Source organism: Trachypithecus francoisi, unplaced genomic scaffold (genome assembly GCF_009764315.1).
Source record: "Trachypithecus francoisi isolate TF-2019V2 unplaced genomic scaffold, Tfra_2.0 Lachesis_group15, whole genome shotgun sequence".
Classification (NCBI taxonomy): Eukaryota; Metazoa; Chordata; class Mammalia; order Primates; family Cercopithecidae; genus Trachypithecus; species Trachypithecus francoisi.
The window spans coordinates 56211408-56235977 of record NW_022681460.1 but is presented as its reverse complement, the minus strand read 5'-3'; the positions used below and the strand labels follow the sequence as shown (position 1 = coordinate 56235977).

Below are 24570 nucleotides of genomic sequence, written 5' to 3'. Positions count from 1 at the left end.
CAGGCACTGGCAGGTTTGGGTGTCTGGTGAGGGCTGTTCGCTGCTTCCAAGATGGTGCCTTGTTGCTGCATCCTCTGGAAAGGACACATTCTGTGCCCTCCGTGGAAGGTATGGAAGGACAAAGGGGGCCTCAGCTAGCCCCCCCTTTTTTGAGACAGGGTTTTACTCTGTCAGCCAATCTAGAGTGCAGTGGCACAATCACATCTCGATGCAATGTCAACCTCCCAGGCTCAAGCGATCCTTCCACCCCAGTCTCCTGAGTAGCTGGAACCAGACAGGCACACACCACCATGCCTGGCTTGGATTTTTTTTTTTTTTGAGACGGAGTCTCGCTCTGTCGCCCAAGCTGGAGTGTAGTGGCCGGATCTCAGCTCACTGCAAGTTCCGCCTCCCGGGTTCACGCCATTCTCGTGCCTCAGCCTCCCGAGTAGCTGGGACTACAGGCGCCCGCCACCTCGCCCGGCTAGTTTTTTGTATTTTTTTTTTTTTTAGTAGAGACAGGGTTTCACCGGGTTAGCCAGGATGGTCTCGATCTCCTGACCTTGTGATCCGCCCGCCTCAGCCTCCCAAAGTGCTGGGGTTACAGGCTTGAGCCACCGCGCCCGGCCAGATTTTTTAATTTTTTTTTTTTTTTTTCTAGAGACAAGGTCTCACTGTGTTGCCCAGGCTTGAACTCCTGGGCTCAAGCAATCCTTCCACCTCAGCCTCCAAAAGTATTGGGATTACAGGTATGAGCCACTGCACCGCACCCCTCTATTCCTTTTATAAGGTGCAAATCCATTCATGAGGGCAGAGTCCTTATGACATAATCACTTTCCCAGATTCTCCACCTCACAGTACCACCATAATGGGGGCCAAGTTTAAACATGAATTTTGGAGGGACAAATTCAAACTGTAGCAAGTGGTGATCCTTCTCTCTATCCCTCTTGTTATCAGCTCTTTCTCTTTGGAATACATCGTGCCCACGCCCATTGCCACGTTCAGGCCATGAGACCACTCACTAGGTCTCACTGGCACTTGTGGGATGATGCTACCTCATATGCATTTTTAAAAGGTGGTTTCATCGGCCGTGCTCTGCATACAGTGACCTTTGACACCACAAAGATCACTTGTACTCACTTTTTTGTTCTCTTCTGAGATTTTGCAGGCACCTTCTCTGGTCACGTCACATGCGTCATCCTTAGCACCTTGGGTCCTTTTGGTTACTCTGGGCATTTTTTGCTCTGATTGTTTTTCCGGCCGACTTTTGAGTGACACTCTGTGGCCAGCTATTCACGTCTCATTTCCTCCATTTTCCTCTAAGCCATGACCTTTGACTGGGGTGTGAGATGAAAACAGCAGCTCACATTCCAGAGTACTTCAGGCTGTTACCTGCGGCTGCCCTCCGGTTTCCCAGGGGAACTGAGAGGAGAGCACCAGGCCATACTTTCCTGAGTGTTGCCCGGCTTCTCGGACCTGTGCTTACTGTGCTTTCCTGAGTGCCGCCTGGCTTCTTGGACCTGTGCTTACTAGACTTTCTTGAGTGCCACCTGGCTTCTCGGACCTGCGCTTGCTACATTGTTCTCATTTCCAGCCCCCCAGTATTCCTGGACAGTGCTTTTCATGTTTTGTTTTGTTTTGTTTTGTTTTGTTTTGTTTTGTTTTGTTTTGTTTTGTTTTGTTTGTCGCCCAGGCTGGAGTACAGTGGCGCTATCTCAGCTCACTGCAAGCTCTGCCTCCCGGGTTCATGCCATTTTCCTGCCTCAGCCTCCCGAGTAGCTGGGACTACAGGTGCCTGCCACTGCGCCCGGCTAATTTTTTGTATTTTTAGTAGAGACAGGGTTTCACCGTGTTAGCCAGAATGGTCTCGATCTCCTGATCTCGTGATCTGCCCGCCTCGGCATCCCAAAGTGCTGGGATTACAGGCGTGAGCCACTGCGCCCGGCCATTTCATGTTGTTTTAAAACATGGGGACCCAGGCTGTGAATCTGAAGCTGGGCCCCTAGCCCAGGCACTTTGCTTGGTGCTGCACAGGTAACTGTGACACGTCCCTCACCACATCTGTTTCTGTGGTTGTCCATTCAGAGGACTCTGAGGATGTGAGGAAACGTTTGTTCTGCGCCAAAGAGCCAGTCAGCTCCTGGAGGCCTTTTACTGGTCACATTTTTGTTAAAATCACTTATTTCGTGCTGCATGGGATTTGACATCACCCGTGCTTGCGCGGAGAACAAGGTTGTGTTCAGCAGATGTGGATGGATGGATGGGCGCACGGGAGATGTAATTGGGGAGGTGTGGCCCAGGATATGGTGTGGGCACTTGTTCCAAAGGTAACTTCGTGGCGTCACAGGGCAAGTTCTGGCTCTGGAAGGACAAAGACAGCAGCTTTGTGATGCCAAAGGGACCTTGACGTCAAAACTTGAGTACCGAGTGACAGTGCTTCAGATTTCAAAGGGAATGTGTAAGCCCCAAGGTATTTTCTGGGAACTGTACTTTTTATTTCATTTTACTTATTTTACGTTTTAATTTCAAAAATGTATTTGGGAGTTTAAAAATAAACACAGAACAAACAAAACCCCCAAATCCAGTTCCCTAGAGTTGGGTCCACACAGTGGACCTGACAGTGCCCACGGGACGGGACGGGATGACCTCTGCTTGGACACCTGTGTGGCGCTGGCTGGGCTTGCTCCCTGTGGACCTTCTGGCCCCAGCTCACGGGATCCAGTGCACCTGGAGGCCATTGTGTGTCATGGAGGGGCCAAGGCCCTACTCTCGGGTCTGCAGTTTGCTTAGGAAGACACAGCCTTTCAAGCCCTTGGCACAAATGCACGTCGGATTGAGCTGTCAGCTGGGCTGGCCCAGGAGGAGCACGCGGGTGATTCTGCTTGGCTGCTTGGCCTCCCAGAGAGTCAGCATATGTGAAAACGGCTTTTCCCATAACCAGGAGGATGGGGACGCATGACAGGAGGAAGCAAGCCCGGATAGAGTGTGATGAAGGTGCCGCCTGCCTCCTGCAGGGCACATAGCAGGCTTGGTGCGCAGGGTCTCGTTTGAAAGCTGGACCAAAGTGTGCTCTCTCATTAGCTCACATTTTAGAACTAAAATGCATGTTTTAGATTAGCTACATTTATTGAATAAAGCATTGTTTTCTAGTGTTAATTTTTTTGTTTTTGTTTTTGAGATGGAGTTTTGCTCTTTTGCCCAGGCTGGAATGCAATGCAATCTCGGCTCATTGCAACCGCTGTCTCCTGGGTTCAAGCGATTCTCCTGCCTCAGGAGTACCTGGGATTACAGGCATGCAACACCATGTCTCTATATTTAGTAGAGATGGGGTTTCACCATGTTGATCAGGCTGATCTTGAACTCCTGACCTCAGGTGATCCGTCTGCCTCGGCCTCCCAAAGTGCTGGGATTGTAGGCATGAGCCACCATGCCCAGCCTAGTGTTAATGTTTCTTTTCTTTTTTCTTTTTTGGAGATGGGTCTTGCTCTGTTGCCCAGGCTAGAGTGCAGTGGTGCAATCTCGGCTCACTGCAACCTCCACCTCCCGTGTTCAAGCAGTTCTCCCTGCCTCATCTTCCCAAGTAGCTGGGATTACAGGCACACACCACCATGCCTGGCTAATTTTTGTATTTTTAGTAGAGTTGGGGTTTCGCCATGTTGCCCAGGCTGGTCTCAAACTCCTGACCTCAGGTGATCCACCCACCCCAGCCTTCCAAAGTGCTGGGATTACAGTTGTGAGCCACCGCATCTGACCCTAGTGTTAATTTTTAATGAGAGTGAGTTGATTATTTTCTGTTGCTCTAACAGAATCTTAAGCTAGAATCCCCCTCCTCCAGGGGAGTCTGAGGTTATTTTTTTAAGAGTTACGGTTCCTTGAGAGTAAAAACAACCACCCAACCTTTCAGGCCTGTTACTTCAAGCAAATTTTGTGTTTTTTTCTGATGGTAGCAATTCTTTTTTTTTTCTCTTCTTGACTGTGTCTGAGTATGTTTGTTCAACTAAGACATGTAGTAAACGTTTTTAATCTGAATATTATATGTAGTAAACGTTTTTAATCTGAATATTATGTTTATATCAACACTCCCCCTAAATGCTCAAGTCACTACTTTGATCATTCTATAAATGATATAATACTGTTATAATATTTAAATGCTGTAGCAATAATCCTAATAGTTATATGATGTTTTGGATTTGTAGTAGCAACTCTTGTTTACTGAACCTTTGCTGTTTGCTGGCCATTGTGCTTAGCTTTTAATATGCATCATCTCATTAAAATGCTATGATAGGCTGGGTGTGGTAGCTCATGCCTGTAATCCCAGCACTTTGGGAGGCCGAGGCTGGCAGATCACCTGAGGTCAGGAGTTCGAGACCAGCCTGACCAACATAGTGAAACCTTGTCTCTGCGAAAAATACAAAATTAGCCGTACGTGGTGGCACATGCCTGTAATCCCAGCTACTTGGGAAGCTAAAGCAGCAGAACCGCTTGAACCCAGGAGAGGGCCAGGTGCAGTGGCTCATGCCTATAATCCCAGCACTTTGGGAGGCTGATGCAGGTGGATCACAAGGTCAGGAGTTCGAGACCAGCCTGGCCAATATGGTGAAACCCCATCTCGACTAAAAATACAAAAATTAGCTGAGAGTGGTGGCACGCTGCTGTAGTCCCAGCTGCTCAGGAGGCTGAGGCAGGAGAATCACTTGAACCGGGGAGGCAGAGGTTGCAGTGAGCTGAGATCCTGCCACTGCAGCCCAGGCTGGGCAACAGAGCAAGACTATCTCAAAAAAAATAAAATAAAATAAAAACAAGGCTAAAAGGCTACAATAATTACGTTAAGTAGGTAAGTAGGTTACTAGCATCCCCATTTTATGGAGGAAATGAGGTTTCATGAGATTAAGTCATTTGCCCAACTGGTAACAGGAAGAGCTGGAATTTGAACCTGAATCACTGTGATCTCTACTTCCCCATTACCATCTATTGTTAGTGGTTGGTTTTTGTTTGGCAGCTTTATTGAGGTACAGTTGACACACAGTGAAACCTGGGAAACCGTTCCCACAAATAAGATCATAAGCATCACCTCACCAGCCATCATCCCTAAACATCTTGTGCCCCTTCCTCCTGTCCTTTCCCATCCCTGGAAAGTCACTGATCTGTTTTCACAACACACTTATTTGCATTTTTTTTTAGAATTTTATGTAACTGGCATTATACAATATATACTCCAGTATGTTTGAATTGTTTCATGTAGCATAATTATTTTGAGCTTGATCAATGATGAGTGCGTCCATAGTGATATTCTAGTATAAATGTAACAGAAATTGCTTATTCATTCATCTGTTGATGGACATTTGAAGTGCTTCCAGTTTGGGGCTGTTACAAAGAAAGCAGCAGTGAACATCTGTGTATAAATCTTTATGTGGACATATGCTTCATTTCTCTTGGATAAATGCTAGAAATGGAATGGTTGGACCATGCGGTTAAGAAACTCACAAACTGTTTTGCAGAGTGGTTGTGTTATTTTATGTTATACCAGTAGCGTATGAGGGTTTCAGTTACTTCGTATCCCATCAATGCTGGGTATGGTTAGTCTTTTCAATTTTGGCTGTTGTCATAGGTGTATAATGGTATTTAATGGTTTTACATTGTGGTTTTAATTTATGTACTTTTTTTTTTTTGAGATGGGATCTTGCTCTGTCACCTAGGCTGGAGTGTAGTGATATGATCATAGCTCACTGACCCTGACCTCTGCTTCCTGAGTAGCTGTGACTACAGGCACACGCCACCAGGCTGGCTAGTTTTTTTATTTTTCATTTTTGTAGAGACAGGGTCTTGCTGTGTTGACCAGGCTAGTCTCAAACTCCTGGCGTCAAACTATCCTCCTACCTCGGCCTCCCAAAGTGTTGGGATTACAGGCGTGAGCCACAGCATCTGGCCTAATTCACACACTTAGAAAATGTTGGTCACTGTCTTCTGGCTTGCATTTTTCTGACAAGAAATCTGATGTCCACCTTATCTTTGTCCTTATCTTCGTTTTCTGTAATAATGTTCTTTGTTCTTCCCTCTCCCCACCCCCTTTGAAGATTTTTCTCTTAGGGTGCTGCTTCTACTTTTCCTCGTCTCTTGTGCTTGGGGTCCATTGAGCTTCTTGGATTTGTGAGTTGATAGTTTTCATCAAATTGGAAACATTTTGGCCATTATCTCTTCAAATACTTTCTTTGTCCTTCTGGTCCCCTGACCTCCCAAATTCAGGGACCCCAAATTAGGCCACTGGTCCCCAACCTTTTTGGCACTGGGGACTGGTTTCATGGAAGACAGTTTTTCCATGGACCAGGGTTGGTTGGGGATGATTTTGGGAAGACCCAAGTGCATTACATTTATCATTAGATTCTCATAAGGAGTATGCAGCCTAGATCCCTCCTCTGCACAGTTCACAGCAGGTTCGTGCTTCTATGAGAATCTAATGCCCTGGACAATCTGACAGGTGGAGCTCAGGCAGTAATGCTTGTTGGCCCATTGCTCACCTGCTGCTGTACGGCCCGGTTGCTGACAGGCCGCGTGGCCAGTACTGGTCTCTGGCCTGGGGGCTGGGGACCCCTGTATTAGGCCACTTGAAGTTGTCCAAAGCTCCTGATGCTCTGTTCATTTTTTTCAGGTTTTTTTTTTTTTTAGTTTTATTTTAGATAGCTTCTATTGCTGTGCCTTCACATTTACCAATCTCTGTAGTGTCTCATCTATTGATCATCTTCCAAGTCTTTAACACAAAAATCTTTCATCTAGCTGCTTGATTTCCTTATCTGCTAATTTTGTCAACTGTGATTTCTGGGCCAGTTTTGATTGGTTGGTTTTTTCCTCATATGGTTTGTATTTTCCTGCTTTTTGATGTGTCTGGTACTTTCGGTTCAATGCCAGACATTATTGATTGCTAGGTTTGATATCTTATAAATATCCCTGAGCTTTGTTCTGGGACGTTGTTAATTTCCTTGGAAATGGTTTGATCTTTTCTGGCCTTGCTTTTCAACATTGCTAGGTGGGGCCAAAGCAGCATGAAGTCTGACGCTAATTTTTTCCTACCACTGAGGCAGAAGCATTTAGCATATGCTACCCAGTGTCCTTTGATGGTGAGTTTCTTCTCTATCTTGTGGGAACAGGTACCATGACTGGCTCTGTGGGTGCCAGGCACTGGCTTTTGGGGAGCTTCATTCTTTCTCTGTACAGCTCTCTTTTCCAGCACTCTGTCCTGTGGATTCAGGACAGCCCTGTCTCACTGGACTCCCAGCCATGGCTCTGCCTGGGTTCCCCTCCATGATGTGGGGCCACCAGGGGCACCCCTTATTGTTTGCCATCAGTCAGAGGTTACTACCCTTCATGACTTCCTCAGGTCCGGTGTCTTAAATCATCCTTGTGCATGCATGCGTGTGTGCGTGTGTGTAACAGATAAATCTAGCATCTGTGACTCTATCTGTACTGAAGTAGATTTTTTAAATTGCTCAGATGACTTGAATTCAATGCGTCAGAATGATGAGGCTCACTGGCCCTGTGAGCGCAGTGTTCTAGGGTCTGGTTATGGACCTGGCTTGTGCTTAGGTTGGCAGTGGCTGGCCTCTGCCCTGCTGTCAGCAGCAGTGTCCTGTCCTTGGCTCTAGCGGTGCACACTTGGCACACCTGGGACTGCCTGGTCAGCATCAGAACGGACTCCTTCAACTGCAACTCACTCTTCTGCTTTCACATTCATACTTAAAGGTTTTACTTAGACTTTGTTACAACATTCTAGTCGCACTTTGACATCTTTTAAAACTTTCTTTTGATGGAAAGTATGACTATTTCTAATAAAGAGATTGACAAGGTTGATTTTTGACATGAGATTAAAGATCCAAATGCTCTTATGATTATAAAATAATTTGTCAGATTTATCATCCATATAACACCATTTGAAATTATTTTTTGTTCTTGATAATTAAGATTTTTTATGTCTGTGTCCTTTGATAAAAAAGTAAACTGTACTAAATATAAAAATTTAACCTGCATGGTGGCAGGCACCTGTAATCCCAGCTACCCAGGAGGCTGAGGCAGGAGAAGTGCTTGAACCTGGGAGGCGGAGGTTGCAGTGAGCCAAGATTGTGCCTTTTCACTCCAGCCTGGGGGACAGAGCGAGACTCCATCCCAAAAAAAAAAAAAAAGTATATATGTGTGTGTGTGTATATATATATAGTCTCATATCTAGAGATAACTATTAGTAATCTTATGTGTTTTCTCTTAGATGCACATATATTTTTTTCAAATCATTTTCCTCACTTTCTATTTTAGTGGAAGACTTATAACCCTGCCTTCTCCCAGTTGGAAATCTGGTTCCGGTTTTTCTTTGTGGTGCTCACCTTCATCGTCACTGTGAGTACCATTCGCCTGATGGACCACGGCAGATCCCAGCCAGGAAGAAGCTGGTTGATGCGGTTATGATCTTCGGTGCAAGCCACATGGAGATTGATCTGAACTCAGATGCTCCATCCAGTGGGCTATGCTGATATTGCTACTCTGTGTCTGCCAAGATGCTGTCATGCGAGAACTAATGATGTGGTATCCTGTATTCAGGATTTCTGTAGAGTGCAGGAGTCATTACACATCACCGAGTTTTAAGTAAATGTTCATCATGTGCGGTGAGAGGTGCCATTTCACCTGTATGGAGGGAACTCTGCCATATTTGAGTGAGCTTCTCGGAGTGCAGATGCAGCATGCTCTTGGGTTTTTATATTTTATATTTTTATAGTTGTACCAGTCCTTTGTGTTTTTGGGCATTTTCAGGAATAAGGCCAAAGAGAAGTGTTTTGGAAATGCAGGCGTTGGGCTCATTTGGGATCTGAGGTTTCTGTCCACGAGCCCACAGTAGCTTTGGGGGAAATGCTTACCCTGAGAAACCCAGGGGAGCCCCCCAGAGCCCCAGTCTGTGAAGATGAGAATTAGTAAATTGGAGGAAGGGAAAGTGTGCTTCATGTAGTGATCTGTCGCCGCCTGAAGCGTGGCATTCTGCCCTCATCAGCTGCTTGTCCTGGTGCAGGATGGTGGGGAGGTGACATTTAGGAAATGTGTCCACCCAGGAACACTTGGTATTTCTCAGAGTAACTGTGCATGGAAAGACACAGGCGTGTGCACCTGTGAGCAGATGCTCTGCTGGAGTGAAGGGCGTGAGTGCTAGAGCCACAGGGAGCTGGAGGGAAGGGCGTGAGTGCTAGAGCCACAGGGAGCCGGAGGGAAGGGCGTGAGTGCTAGAGCCACAGGGAGCCGGAGGGAAGGGCGTGAGTGCTAGAGCCACAGGGAGCCGGAGGGAAGGGCGTGAGTGCTGGAGCCACAGGGAGCTGGAGGGAAGGGCGTGGGTGCTGCAGCCACAGGGAGCTGGAGGGAAGGGCGTGGGTGCTGGAGCCACAGGGAGCTGGAGGGAAGGGCGTGGGTGTTGGAGCCACAGGGAGCTGGAGGGAAGGGCATGGGTGCTGGAGCCACCGGGAGCTGGAGGTTGTGGTCAGGCCCAGCCCAGGGCCTCCACGATGCCAGGGCTCCCCCAGTGAGGTTCCTAAATGAAAGCGGAAAGCTGGTATTTGTGTCTGGACAGTCAAACTCTTGCTTCTTCTCAAAGGCTCTCTGATGCCCTGAGATTCTGCTGCCACACTCTAGAGCCCAAAGAACTATTTATTACTCAGGGCCCTAAGTATGTTCTTAAAAAGAGGGAGGATGGTCGCTAGGCAAGGAAATCCACATTGCCTAGAAAACTACTGGCTTATATCAGATTATAAGAAAACAAATCAACAACAAAACCCGGGCCTAAAAATTATAAGTTTATATATAATGTTTTAAAGCAGTTTAAAGAAACTTCTTCCACGGGCCTAACACACTTTCTTCAGGGAGGTGTTTGAAAAGAAACATATCCTCTGACCATTGTTACGAGACTCCTACATTCTCTTGGCTTTTTGTGGGTGAGCCCTGGCACCATCTTGGAAGCTGCTGCCATCTGTAGCATTTGCACTGCCAGGAACTTGAGGCTCCTGTCACACCCAGGGATGTGGCCTGCCTGTGTCCTGGGTGGGTCCTTCTGAGTGCGGGCTCTCTGGAGCAGGCCCAATGGAAGTGGGCCTTGTTTTGCTCACCGGTGGAGGGGGCGGGTGCTCTTCCCTTTTGCAGGGATTACGTTCCTCCTCCTCTCCTGCTCCTATGAGGACAGCTCGGAACCTGTCTTAGCTGTTGCTTCTCTGCAGAAAGTAACAACCTTGTCTTGGTTGTCACTGATGGCCTCCCGGACAGAGTAGGCAATTCAGCCAGGGCGTAAGGCAGTGGATCTTAATGGGGCACCTAGACCATTGATTAAAGAAGACAACCTGGTATGCAGGCAAGGTGTGAGCAAAGGCTGCAGGCAAGGTGTGAGTAAAGGCTGCGGGCAAGGTGTGAGCAAAGGCTGCAGGCAAGGTGTGAGCAAAGGCTGCGGGCAAGGTGTGAGCAAAGGCTGCGGGCAAGGTGTGAGCAAAGGCTGCAAGCAAAGTGTGAGCAAAGGCTGTGAGCAAAAGCAGTAACTGGAGGCCTGATTTGGTTTGCAGTGCCTGTTTGCGCATTCCCTCCGGAAATTTTCCATGAGAGACTGGGGCATCGAGCAGAAGTGGATGTCTGTTCTCCTGCCTCTGCTGCTGCTTTACAATGGTGGGTAGTTCCATTTTTACTTAGGAACTTTCCCCTTCAAAATGTAAAGCTGGAGGCCAGGTGCAGGGTTGTGCCTATCATCCCAGCACTTTGAGAGGCTGGGGCAGGAGGATTGCTTGAAGCCAGGAGTTTAACACCAGCCTGGGTGACATAGCAAGACTCTACAAAAAATAAAATTAGCTGGGCATGGTGGTGCGTGCCTGTGGTCCCAACTACGTGGGAGGCTGAGGTGGGAGGATTGCTTGAGCCCGGGAGTCTGAGGCTGCAGTGAGTCATGATGGCACCACTGCACTCCAGCCTGGATAACAGCAAGACCCTATCTCTTAAAACAAAACAAAAAAGAAGTAAAGCGGGAAGGCATCTTGGAGATGGCCTAGGCCCAGAAGAGCCCGTAGGGAGCCCCAGAAGGAACATGTAGCCGTGTGCTCCCTGGCGCCCCAGGAGCCATGTTACACCGAACTGGGGCAGATGCCTGGCTCTCTAACAAATAGGCGGCTGTTTGGTAGTTAAAACTTGGATGTGCTACAGACACAGCAGTCCTGGAACTTGGCTGAAGGTGGCCAGACGTGGCTGGCTGTTACTCTTTTCCTGCTCCAAAAGTGTTTGCTTCCTGAGCTGCCGCAGTCGGAACTCCCAGGCTCCGGGAGGAGCTGATGGCAGCGGTATGTGGCGCTCTGTCACGATCAGTGCAGCAATCTGTTCAGTGGCTTTTAGGTGTTTTGGAAGACAAAATAGCCATTGGTTCACTACCTTTCCTTTGGCTCTGACCAGGGAGAAAAGCTGGTAGTGAGCTCCGACTCCGCAGAGGGATGGGGTGCTCTCTCCTACGTGCTGACCCTGCAGAGGGTTGGGGTGCTCTCTGCTGGGTGCTGGCGGGCCTTGTTTTCCTCATGCATTTCTGCCCTTTGTGTTCCAGATCCGTTCTTCCCCCTCTCCTTCCTGGTCAACAGCTGGCTCCCGGGGATGCTGGACGACCTTTTTCAGTCCATGTTTCTGTGCGCCCTGCTGCTCTTCTGGCTGTGCGTGTACCATGGGATTCGCGTCCAGGTGAGCCGCAGCCCTCTGCACTGCTGGGGGAGGTTCCAGACTGTGTCCTTCCTTCTGAACTCTGAGGACAGCCCAGAAAGGAATTTATCTATGGAAGCCTGCCTGCAGGCCCATACTCAATAGAAAAATCACGTTATGTACAATTACCAATTTGGTTTTCTTTATTTCTTACTTTGTATTTTTTTCTTTTTAGGGAGAAAGAAAGTGTTTAACTTTCTATTTGCCTAAATTCTTCATTGTTGGACTATTGTGGTTGGCTTCTGTTACGCTAGGAATATGGCAAACGTGAGTAATTCTATTTATGTGTGAAACGTCAGTCATGGAAAGCATTTGACAAAAGTGGAAAGGCCAGGCTGGGCGTGGTGGCTCACGCCTGTAATCTCAGCACTTTGAGAGGCTGAGGTGGGCAAATCACTTGAGCTCAGAAGTTCAAGACCAGCCTGGGCAACATGGTGAAACCCTGTCTCTACCAAAAATACAAAAATTAGCTGGTCGTGGTGGTGCACGCCTGTAGTCACAGCTTCCTGGGAGACTGAGGTGGGAGGAATCGCTTGAGCCTGGGAGGCAGAGGTTGCAATGAGCTGAGATCGCGCCACTGCACTCCAGCCTGGGCAACAGAGTGAGACCTTGTCTCAAAAAAAAAAAAACAAAGGATGGAAGGGCCTAGAATCGAAATGTGTTTTGGGAACTCAACCAGAAAAGAATCAGCTTTCAGTGTATCTAACTTGGTGACACAGTAGATCCCCCTTATCTTTGGGGGATTTGTTCCCAGACCCCCAGTAACTACCTGCGGTCTTGGATAGTACTGATCCTTACATATATATAGCTGTTTATACCCTATGTATACCTACACTATGTTTTTCTTTTTTTTTTTTAGACGAGTAGGAGGGTGACTTTAGTCACAGGCTGCTCAAAAACACAGGCTGCAGAGAACAGGATTTGGATTGGCAAACTCGTTGTACCCTCATGTCACACTTCTTCTTTGCTCCTGCCTTGGAGCATTTTGGCTGGGACTCAAAACCCCAGTGCTATTAGGGGCAGTCCCCTTGCCCCTCATTCCCCCACCCAAAAGCTGAAGCCTCATGACCCACTTCGAGGAAAAATATCCCGTCCTGGTTTTCTGTGTCCAGTCGGCCCTCCAAACACATACTTTTCCCTGGGACACATACTTCAGGCCAGCCTGTATTATGTCAGGTGGCTGGTTGCCCTTTACTGGAAGACTCCCAATGACTGTATCCTCTCTGCTTAAAGACTGTAGGGGCAACTGGTGTTCTCACGCAAAATGGCCAAGGTGTGGGAGACTGGATCTTTGACTCTGGCAATCTCTGGGACCGTATGCAAGGCCAGGCCCAGGGGGGCATACTGGCAAAGGCTTTTGGGAACCTGGCGTGGGAGGAAGTAGGGAGCATCCGTTTCCACGATGATTTTCTCCAGTGGGATCTGCCTCAGCACTTCCCAGGCTTCCCAGGCGGAGGAGTACGTCGGGACCGCCGTGAGGCCCACCGACACTGGGAAAGTACTTCAGCAGGGGCTCGATGGCCAGGTAGCTGCAGAGAAGTGATGCCTATGGATCTCGTAGTCAGAGGACACACATTTTCTCATGGTGTCCAGCCGATCCTCGTCAGCTTGCCGGCAGTGGATCACCAAGGCTTCTCTAGAGACACAGCCAGCATAGGCTGTCTCTTAAATACCTTGTGATGTTCTGGGACAGGCATGGTGCACTTGAAGGAGTAATCGAAGCTTATTTCTCCAAATGCCACAGCTTTGGGATGCCTTAAGGCTTGTAAGATTTCTTTCCTGACTCTTACTGTAGCTGTAGTAGCATGGAAAATGAGGATGACAGCCAAAGGCCCCCCAGACCACATCCTCTTTTAACAGCTCTCCCCACAGGCAATTTGTCAGGGTATGAGGATGGCAGAGGTCAGAGATGCAACCCTGAAATTCCTTAGCGAAGGAGCTGCTGTAAATTCTTCTGAACTTAGTCAAGGTCCCTTTGAAAGACAACTTGGAAGATAGCGTGTCCAAGTGACAATGGGTATCAATGAAGCCCTGCTCTGGGCGTGGCTCCCAGTGGCTCTTTGGCAGGGAACTGGATGCGTGTCCTCCATAAGGACGTGGAGGCGTCTCCTCTTGGAATGTTCTTTTCTGCTTCACCTCTTTTCCTCCCAAGTTTCTGGAGAAGTGAAATGAATGGGAATTCTAGGAGCTGCCTTCCTCTGAGGCCTCCACATCTCAGGAGATGTTGTGGGAGCGCATCGCAGATTTGGGGGAAGAATCACTCAGGCATTCCAGCTGCTCCCCCCAGCTTGTACTGTGTCATTGCTGCTGCTGCCCACAGAGAGGTGGCTGGAAGGCATGGGGCTGCTGGTGCACTAGCTGACATACGCCAAGTACTACTGTACTGATGTGGCAGGTACATGACATAGTGGTGAAGAAAGAAGGCTCTGGAATGGCTGAGGGTTTCAGCGAGACGGGTTCCTCCTGAGAGAATCTGACCGTGGAGATCTCCACATCAGACTGGTTGCTTCCTGAAGAGGGGTGCTCCATCACCACCTCTCTATATTTATGCTTTTGGATTTCTAAATGGGAGTCATCCAAAAACTCTAGGGGTGGAGAGCATTTGTCAGTGACTGTCCTTGGTCCCCAGAGGGCTCCTTACTGGGTTTCTCCTGAGAGTTTGTAACTACTCTCGTGTCATAGAAGCTGCCCGTCTCTGGCACAGTGTTGTCCTTCTCCACTGACCTCTGGGATTGACTCTTTATCCTTCTGAGCAGGGGTGACTGTGACACTCCTGGCTGTTCCTTCTCAGTCCTGACTGGTCCTTCACTCCTAGCTGGTCCTGCTCCACAACTGGGACACTCTGCTATGCTTGGATTTGCACTAGTGACAGCCTCTCCCTTCCTTTTCGGCATCGATTTCCCCTGGATGTCTTGGTTAGCCTTCAGGTGGATCATTGTAGAGCCCTGATCTCGACGTCTATGCCGCTTCCTTTTCTGGACCTTGTTGGGATTCTCAGTCATGTCATTCTGACTCAGCTTCAGCTGCAAATTCAGAGTTCATGGAATTACGACAACTGTCTTTGAAAACCTTAAAACTGCAGGCTTCCTTTTCTAGAGAAGCTATTTCTTCTAGAGAGGGACTGGTAGGATGTGGAAGGGTTCCCCCTGACAAAAGGACCCTCCTCCCCCCCGCCCCCCAGCCAGTGCTCTGAATCAGGCAGCCTTTGGTGGTGGCCCCGCCCACACCTGTGCCCGAGGAATGCGGGGGAGGAGTGTAAGAGTTAAAGAGGAAAGAAACAGGAAAAGCGGCTCAACAGTCAAAGACAGGTTTGTTTTGGACAGTAAACCTGAGAAGGCCTTCTGGCCGAGGTAGGTCAGAGGCACTGTCTCTTATAGACTCAGAGTATTTAAGGGTTCAGGGCAGGAGAGCTTATCACAGACTTGGAATGTTTCTGTGTCTCTTCCTCTTGCTTCTCTGGGAGGGGGAGTTTTTGTGTCTGTTCCCATACATCTTCTGCAGCTGCAGGGAACCCCTCCCCACCCGCTAGTCTGGGTTTAGCTTGTCTGTCTTAGCGCATCTAAAGGGAAAGGAATGTGCTTATTAGGGCCCACTTTTTTACTGGGGCCCATTTTTATGGGGCCCATTTACACTCCCAAAATGTGAGTGTGAAGTTTGATGGTCACCCAAGAGACTTTCCCCCCTCCCTCTGTGCCCAGCTGTCTTATCTGTGTTTTACTGTCTGCTCTTTCTGGCTGCTTGTTGTTAGAAGTGATTTCCTTGAAATGCATGAGGTTAGAAATGACTTGTTTTTTCTAAGACCACTAAAGCGGGCGCAAAGGAACCAGCGACTAGGCAAGGGTAGGAGCAAAACTGCAAGTTTATTTTGGTCACCTAGCTTCAGGGGAAGAAGGTGGGTAAGGAGAGGTCTGTTGGCCTCCGGCAAATGAGGCCCACAGAGTTCTCCGTGCTGCTCTCGGACGGAATTCCGACAGTCCCGACCGCAGTGGGGAAGCTGGGAAGTCCGCGCGTGGCACTGGTCCGGAGCGGCTTTTCTGGGAGTGGGAGGGCGATAGGCGGGGCACGGGCGAGTCCGGGGGCGTTCCGCAGGTGCGACCAGGTAAATCTTGGTCTCTTCAGATTGACGTCACCTGGCGCATGCCCAGTTGGTCTGCACCTTCCCGGGCGTCGGCTGCATTTTCGCGCGCGCGGGAAAAGTTGGGGGGGATGAAGAACCCGGAAGTGCGCCATCTTGCCTCCGTTCGTCCAAACAGTCCAACCTTTTATTGGTAATAGTGATAAAGGGGCGCCGTGGTCTGTCTGGCTACTTCGTGTTGTTAAGGGGCGTCGTTAAGGGCGGGGCCCATGGTTGGCATTTGGACGTACGGATGAAGAATAAAATAAGGCACAGTATTAGTATAGGAACGAGGTATGGAAGCATTTGTCAGAATATGGGCAAAACCCAGAAGGAAGGTCCTGGCAAGGTTGGGGTGTTAAGGTTTTGTATCTCAGTTTTTTTAATTTTATTGAGGGTTTGAATGCTAGTGTCTACTAGGCCTGACTTGCTAACATAATAGTAGCACTCTTCTCCAAGGAAGAGACAAGTGCCTCCTTTTTCAGCTGTAAGCAAGTCTAGGGCTCGCCTGTTTTGGGCAGCTACTTAGGCTATTGAGGTAGTTCGGTGCTGCAGGGAGGCCAGGCTTTCAGCTGATTCCAATAACTAGAGGGAGGAAAACAGCCCGTTTTTTTTTTTTTACGGGGGTGGCGTAGTGGCATGGAAAGTTGCTGGAAAAGCTCTGCTACTTCTGCCTGGCTGTATAAAGTTAGACTGGGGACCAAGGACACGGGGACATAGAGGGATCAGTTAATGGCTGTATGGTTAAGAGTTTTAGAGAGGGAGATCAGTTGCACGAGAAATAGCCTTCAATGGGGGCTGTTTGGCCTCCATTGGGTGCCTGAGTATGATTACCTCAGGATGAATTTGGAGTTGAATAACGGAAAGGAAGGATTGGGCAGTTTGGACGAGAAATAGCCTTCAATGGGGGCTGTGTGGCCTCCATTGGGTGCCTGAGCATGATTACCTCAGGATGAATTTGGAGTTGAATAACGGAAAGGAAGGATTGGGCAGTTTGGACGAGAAATAGCCTTCAATGGGGGCTGCCACTAGGTGGGGGCCTTCTAAAGCCTCACAGAGGAAGCAGTGGGAGAGATTGTTATATTCACAGTGTAGGTTAAGTCTAGCCTTTGGCAGATAAGTGCGAGCCATGAGAAAGGGGTCTCTATTGTGTGGAGAGAAGTTTGATAGCCTTAAGGAAGGCAACTGGCAGAGCTATGTACTACTGAGTGTGTTCGGCTGTCTTGTGACCAAGTTTCAGTGATGAGAAAAAATTGCCATACAGTAGGCGGACTAGCAAAGGTCTGAGTGTATGAGTGAAACAGCAATATAAGTATAAAATGAGACTTCATTTTCCGTGTAGTCACGGAGTGTCCCTTGCCACTGGAGATGTTCAATGAAGGTTAGGAGATGGAGAACACTGCTCTGGACTATTGTCTGGAGGTAGATATGGGTCTGGGTTATGTATTGAAAGTCTGATAGGTTTATGTAGAAGATGGTGAGAAAGCGAGCTAAGCGCCAGGGGTCAGGGAGCATGAACTAGTTAAAAAGTTTTGTAAGTTGAGGCGAGTGGGGGAAAGTTGAACTGATGTCCACTGATTGTTCCCGGTGGGGGCCCTCTTTAGCTGGGAATGAGGAACGAGTGTGCAGAGTAGTTGTTGGCCAGGCAGCAACTGAGGAGTGGAGTTTTTCGTGGGTGGATGGCTTTCCGCTTACTCCTACTATAGAGATATTGGATGGAAGGCTAGGTCCAGAGAAGGACGGCAAAACAGAATAGGTAGCCTCGCTGTTGATTAAAAAATTGATTGTCTTACCCGCTACCAGAGAGTTACCCGCGCTCTGCGAGGGTGATGGGGGTCCCCGAGTCTCGGCACCTTCAGTTGTAGTTGTCGTCCAGATGTAGGAGCTGGAAGGAGCTCCCAGGATCCTGGGAAAGGGGGTCACGTGGAGACGCAGCACCTGTTCTCAGGGTGGGGCAATCAGACTTCCAGTGTCCTCCCTGCTGGCAAGCAGGGCAGGGGGTTGCTGGTGGACGAGGCTTAGGACATTCATTGGCCCAATGTCCTGACGCCTTGCACTTATAGCAAGGCGGCGTTGGGGCTCGGGGACCTTGCGGACACCTGTTGGCATAGTGTCCTGCCTTGCCGCACTTATAGCAGGCTCCTTTCGTAGCCTTGGAGTCTGCGGAGTGTGTACTCTCTGGTCTGGGGTTACAATTGGGCTGTAAAGCCGCTGCTAGGAGTTGGGCCTTCTGTTTGAGGTGTGCCTGTCGCACTGCCTCAGCCGTCTCCTCTCTGGAGTTATAGACCTTAAAGGCTAATTTAACCAGATCTTGTATTGGTGCCTGAGGACCATCCTCTACCTTTTGAAGTTTCTTACGAATGTCAGGAGCTGATTGAGAAATGAAATAAGACGCCAAAATGGTGGCCCCTGTGGGGGAGGCCGGATCTAACCGGTATATTGGGTTAGAACCTCAGTCAGCCTATTTAAGAATGCGGCTGGATTTTCTTCTGGATTTTGTATAATTTCTTTTAATTTGTTAAAATTCACAGTTTTGTTTGAGGCTGTTTGCATACCAGCCAACAAACACTGAACCATTATGTCTCGCCTACGGCGCCCAGGCTGGTTCGCTTGGTAGTTCCAGTCTGGGTCTGCCGAGGGTACTGCTTGCTCCCCTAGTGGGATGGTGGCATCAGTTAAATGTAGTTGGTTGGCGTGCTGCCTGGCGGCCGCTAGGATGCGCTCTTGCTCCTCAGGGTTTAGGGTGGAGGTTAGGATAACCTGGAGGTCATGCCAAGTTAAGTCATAAGCCTGACAAAGATATCTAAACTCCTTTATGTAAACGGTGGGATTAGCTGAGAAATCCCCTAAACGCTTTTCAATTTTGGAAAGATCGGCCAATGAAAAAGGGACATGTACTCTGACTACCCCCTCCGCCCCAGCCACCTCTCGCAAAGGCGCTAACACTGTAGGAGGGTGTGGGGCAGGAGTGGAGGCATCAGCAGGGCACTTAGAGCGGGTGTGTGCAGAGACAGGAGACTCAAGACAGCCAGTTGGGGCCCCGAAGGAAGCACGGGACTGAGTGGATTACTAGTAGGTAAGGAAGAGGAAGGAGGAGTCCGGCGGAGGGAGAAGTATAGGGCGGAAGTGAGGGAAACCCTAGATCCTCCGGCTGAACAGAAAGGAATGAAGACTCCTCTTTTTCGGGTTCCTGTGAGCCGGCGTCCTTGGCTAGCATAACTTGGGCCGAAGAGCACCGGCTACACAGGTCGGGACGAGAGCGTAAGGCCCAAAAGCCTTGTATGTACGTAATTTCAGACCACTTGCCTAACCGCTGGCAGAAATTGCTGAGGTCGGTCAGAACATTGCGATCTAGGGTGCCCTCCGGTGGCCACTGAGACTGATTGTCTAGTTTGTATCGGGCCACGCCACAGTGGAAAGGAAAATTAACCGCTTCCTCCTAAGGTCTTGTTCAAGCTGTAAGGTTTTTAAATTGGCTAGGAGGCACCCCAAGGGGGTGCTCTTTGGAAATTTGGACTGGGGGTTTCCCATTTGTTTCCTCTTTACCGACAACAATGGACCCAATGGACATGGGAATGGATCCCTGCCTGGCTTCAAAGCGTCCTTTGGAACCAGCAGAGACAGACGAGAGGCTCTTGAAGCCTAAGTGGAGATTACCTTCAGGCGGACGTCTCCGTCCTGAACGGTCTCCCGAGCCACTTGGTGGCTCCAAATGGACCCCGGACCTGCGCAGGATTTCTGGCCGAGGGAGGTAAAGAGGAGACAAGGGCACTTACCCCAGAGAGGCCGTGAGAGTGAGGGAAGCGGGTCTCAGGTCCTGGTCCGTCTGCGGCGTGGAGCGAGGAGGAGGAGGAGGAGGCTCCCCAGGCCCTGGGGGCCCCGAGGAGGGGTCTCCTCCCGGGTTTCGGCACCAACTGACTTGTTTTTTCTAAGACCACTAGAGCGAGCGCAAAGGAACCAGCGACTAGGCAAGGGTAGGAGCAAAACTGCAAGTTTATTTTGGTCACCTAGCTTCAGGGGAAGAAGGTGGGTAAGGAGAGGTCTGTTGGCCTCCGGCAAATGAGGCCCACAGAGTTCTCCGTGCTGCTCTCGGACGGAATTCCGACAGTCCCGACCGCAGTGGGGAAGCTGGGAAGTCCGCGCGTGGCACTGGTCGGGAGCGGCTTTTCTGGGAGTGGGAGGGCGATAGGCGGGGCACGGGCGTGTCCGGGGGCGTTCCGCAGGTGCGACCAGGTAAATCTTGGTCTCTTCAGATTGACGTCACCTGGCGCATGCCCAGTTGGTCTGCACCTTCCTGGGCGTCGGCTGCATTTTCGCGCGCGCGGGAAAAGTTGGGGGGGATGAAGAACCCGGAAGTGCGCCATCTTGCCTCCGTTCGTCCAAACAAGAAAGGGAACTGGAACTGAAAGTGGCGGCGTTTATCCAAGATGATGGTGCTCCTGCTCGGTCATTCCAGACCCTGTAGTTATAAAAGGACCAGAGGCAACGTGTTCTTTTTGCTTACTTCCTGCTGGGCGGGAGAAGTGGAGAGTCCTTTGGTCTCGGATTGACTGCAGGAGCAATGCTGTCTGTAGATGTTTTGGGTAGTTGTCTGTGAAATAGCCATGCTCCTGTCAGTTAAGAATCTCTGAAAAAGGTTAGTTAGGCAGGGTAAAAACATTAGTCCTAGGCATATTATTAGGAGAGGGTGCAGGAATGGGATGACCCGTGGAATGATTTTTGTTCCCAAACCAGCAATTTATTTGCTGGTTTTGGCATTTGCTTAGCCTTTTAACCCTTTCTTTGAGATTTTTAGCAGCGTCTCTTAGGAGACGTGATTGGTTGTGATAGAAGCCACATTTCTTTCCCAGTGAGAAGCAGAGGCACACGTTTGGAAAGACCCATGTGTTATTTTTTGTTAGTAACTTATTCTTGCTATGAGGATAGTAATAAAGCAAAATGCTACAGTAATTGAGACTGTCTGTCCGATATCCCACCCTCAGGGCGCTAGCGTATGGTCCTACTGTAAATAGTCAAGTAAAGCGTCCCGCGAGGGTGGCATAGTAAATAATTTCCATAAAAAAGCTTTAATATTTGGCTTAAAAGGAGAGGTAGAAACGACAAGAAGTATTTGGTGAGGTAGGAGTGAGACTGAGTCAGATGAGTAATGTTCACTCAGTTACTTACTTTTTATGATTTTCAGCTTAAGATTTCTTGTTTCTTTACTTTGATATGTAGGACATTCCTCTGGGCTGTTAGGGTTTGCTTCCTCAGCTTTTCAGGCTTTGACTTGAGTGTGATGTATGCAGGAGTTGATTCCTGTGGCAGATGTAATTTAAACTGTAGAAAACAATAAAAATTGAAAAACATCAGTCAAGACTAGAATTTAACAGGTGTGCTACAGTTTTTGAAACCTAATTTTCTCTCTCCAGTTTCCCATTTTTATTAAAAGACAAATCATGATAGGACTGGTTTGCTTTATTATACTTGGCTTAATTATTTGTATACAGTGCAGCAAGAGTCATTATTTGCTATATATGCCTTTTAAATTCGCTTTGATGGAAATGTTTTCCATAGAAGGAATCCGAGATAAGACTTTCCAAAGCCAAACCCAGCCATGGATTTGTACCATTAAATACCTATGAGTTGGGCAAATTCCTTTCCTCTTGAGGTTTCAAGATAACTCGGGGTTCCTGGCCTGTCAGACAGTGACATGCTTTGCTTAGCACAGGTCAGAAACCCTGTACAGGGACTTTGTACCCAAAATATGAGACCAGTTTCCAAGGGCTTTCTTGGCTACCTAAGTCAATTTCGATTCCTTAAAGGAGAGCACACCATTGCAGTCAAAGCCTTGGCAAAATAACCAGTTTCTCCAATTGTGTTCTGTTACACAAGAAAATAGAGTCTTATTGCACTGATGCAAACAACTATATTGTTGTAGTTTGAGAACACTCATAATTAGTTTTCAAATTCTAGAGGAACTAGCCAGAGAGAAACAAACATTTTAAAATCTTACCTACAGGAGTATACTTAGTTTCTGTTGATTGGAATAGTTTCAGAAATAATGCTACCAGTTCCCCTCTGTACCTCTGGTAGAATTTGGCTGTGAATCCGTCTGGTCCTGGACTTTTTTGGTTGGTAGGCTATTAATTATTGCTTCAAATTCAGAGCTTGTTATATTGATCTATTCAGGGATTCAACTTCTTCCTGCTTTCGTCTTGGGAGGGTGTATATGTCCAGGAATTTATCCATTTCTTCTAGATTTTCTAGTTTATTTGCGTAGAGATGTTCATAGTATTCTCTAATGGTAGTTTGTATTTCTGTGGGGTCGGTGTTGATATCCCCTTTATTTTTTATTGTGTCTATGTGATTCTTCTCTCTTTCCTTTATTAGTCTTGCTAGCAGTCTATTTTGTTGATCTTTTCAAAAAACCAGCTCCTGGATTCATTAATTTTTTTTTTTGGAAGGGTTTTTTTGTCTATCTCCTTCAGTTCTGCTCTGATTTTAATTATTTCTTGCCTTCTGCTAGCTTTTGAATTTGTTTGCTCTTGCTTCTCTAGTTCTTTTAATTGCGATGTTAGGGTATCAATTTTAGATCTTTCCTGCTTTCTTTCGTGGGCATTTAGTGCTATAAATTTTCCTCTGCACACTGCTTTAAATGTGTCCCGGAGAGGGTGGTATGTTGTGTCTTTGTTCTCATTGGTTCTAGATTTTTGGTTCTTTATTTCGGCCTTCATTTCGTTATGTACCCAGTAGTCACTCAGGAGTAGATTGTTCAGTTTCCATGTAGTTGTGTGGTTTTGAGTGAGTTTCTTAATCCTGAGTTCTAATTTGATTGGGCTGTGGTCTGAGAGACAGTTTGTTATCATTTCTGTTCTTTCACATTTGCTGAGGAGTGCTTTACTTCCAACTATGTGGTCAGTTTTGGAATAAGTGTGACGTGGTGCTGAGAAGAATGTATATTCCATTGATTTGGGGTGGAGAGTTCTGTAGATGTCTGTTAGATCCGCTTAGTGCAGAGCTGACCAGCATTCAGGTCCTGGATATCCTTGTTAACTTTCTGTCTCATTGATCTAATGTTGACAGTGGGGTGTTAAAGTCTCCCATTATTATTCTGTGGGAGTCTAAGTCTCTTTGTAGGTCTCTAAGAACTTGCTTTATGAATCTGGGTGCTCCTGTACTGGTTGCATATATATTTAGGATAATTAGTTCTTCTTGTTGCGTTGATCCCTTTACCATTATGTAATGCCCTTTGTCCGTTTTGATCTTTGTTGGTTTAAAGTCTGTTTTGTCAGAGACTAGGATTGCAACCTCTGCTTTTTTTTGTTTTCCGTTTGCTTGGTAGATCTTCCTCCATCCCTTTATTTTGAGCCTATCTGTGTCTCTGCATGTGAGATGGGTCTCCTGAATACAGCACACTGATAAGTCTTGACTCTTTATCCATTTGTCAGTCTGTGTCTTTTAATTGGGGCATTTAGCCCATTTACGTTTAAGGTTAATATTGTTATGTGTGAATTTGATCCTGTCATTATGATGTTAGCTGATTATTTTGCTTGTTAGTTGATGCTGTTTCTTCCTAGCATTGATGGTCTTTACAATTTGGCATGTTTTTGCAGTGGCTGGTACCAGTTTTTCCTTTTGTTTAGTGCTTCCTTTAGGAGCTCTTGTAAGCCAGGCCTGGTGGTGACACAATCTCTCAGCATTTGCTGTCTGTAAAGGATTTTATTTCTCCTTCACTTACGAAGCGTAGTTTGGCTGGATATGAAATTCTGGGTTGAAAATTATTTTCTTTAAGAATATTGAATGTTGGCCCCTGCTCTCTTCTGGTTTGTAGAGTTTCTGCTGAGAGATCTGCTGTTAGTCTGATGGTCTTCTCTTTGTAGGTAACCCGACCTTTCTCTCTGGCTGCCCTTAACATTTTTTCCTTCATTTCAGCCTTAGTGAATCTAACAGTTATGTGTCTTGGGTTGCTCTTCTCGAGGAGTATCTTTGTGGTGTTCTCTGTATTTCCTGAATTTGAATGTTGGCCTGCCTTGCTAGGTTGGGGAAGTTCTCCTGGATAATATCCTGAAGAGTGTTTTCCAACTTGGTTCCATTCTCCCCCTCACTTTCATGTACACCAATCAAATATAGATTTGGTCTTTTCACAGAGTCCCATATTTATTGGAGGCTTTGTTCGTTTCTTTTTACTCTTTTTTCTCTAAACTTCTCTTCTCACTTCATTTCATTCATTTGATCTTCAGTCACTGATATCTTTTCTTCCACTTGATCGAATCAGCTACTGAAGCTTGTGCATGCATCATGTAGTTCTCATGCCATGGTTTTCAGCTCCATCAAGTCATTTAAGGTCTTCACTGCACTGTTTATTCTAGTTAGCCATTTGTCTAATCTTTTTTCAAGGTTTTTAGCTTCTTTGCGATGGGTTTCAACATCATCCTTTAGCTTGGAGAAGTTTGTTATTACTGATCTTCTGAAGCCTACTTCTGCCAGCTTGTCAAAGTCATTCTCCGTCCAGCTTTGTTCCATTGCTGGCGAGGAGCCATGATCCTTTGGAGGAGAAGAGGCACTCTGGTTTTTAGAATTTTCAGCTTTTCTGCTCTGGTTTCCCCATCTTTGTGGTTTTATCTACCTGTCTTTGATGATGGTGATATACAGATGGGGTTTTGGTGTGGATGTCCTTTTTGTTGATGTTGATGCTGTTCTTTTCTGTTTGTTAGTTTTCCTTCTAACAGGCAGGACCCTCAGCTGCAGGTCTTTTGGGGTTT

The 24570-nt window shown here is 47.6% G+C and overlaps 1 protein-coding gene across 4 annotated transcripts in view; it reads left to right on the top strand.

Annotated features, from left to right (window-relative positions):
• The window catches only part of TMEM181 (transmembrane protein 181), a 106879-nt gene that overhangs the window by 62731 nt on the left and 19578 nt on the right, over positions 1-24570 (top strand). For all 4 annotated transcript variants that reach the window (XM_033234928.1, XM_033234930.1, XM_033234931.1 and 1 more), the window contains exons 7-10: positions 8278-8358; positions 10548-10647; positions 11564-11694; positions 11888-11979. In XM_033234928.1, the coding sequence (XP_033090819.1) occupies positions 8278-8358; positions 10548-10647; positions 11564-11694; positions 11888-11979 (404 nt within the window). The remainder of the gene's footprint in view (positions 1-8277; positions 8359-10547; positions 10648-11563; positions 11695-11887; positions 11980-24570) is intronic.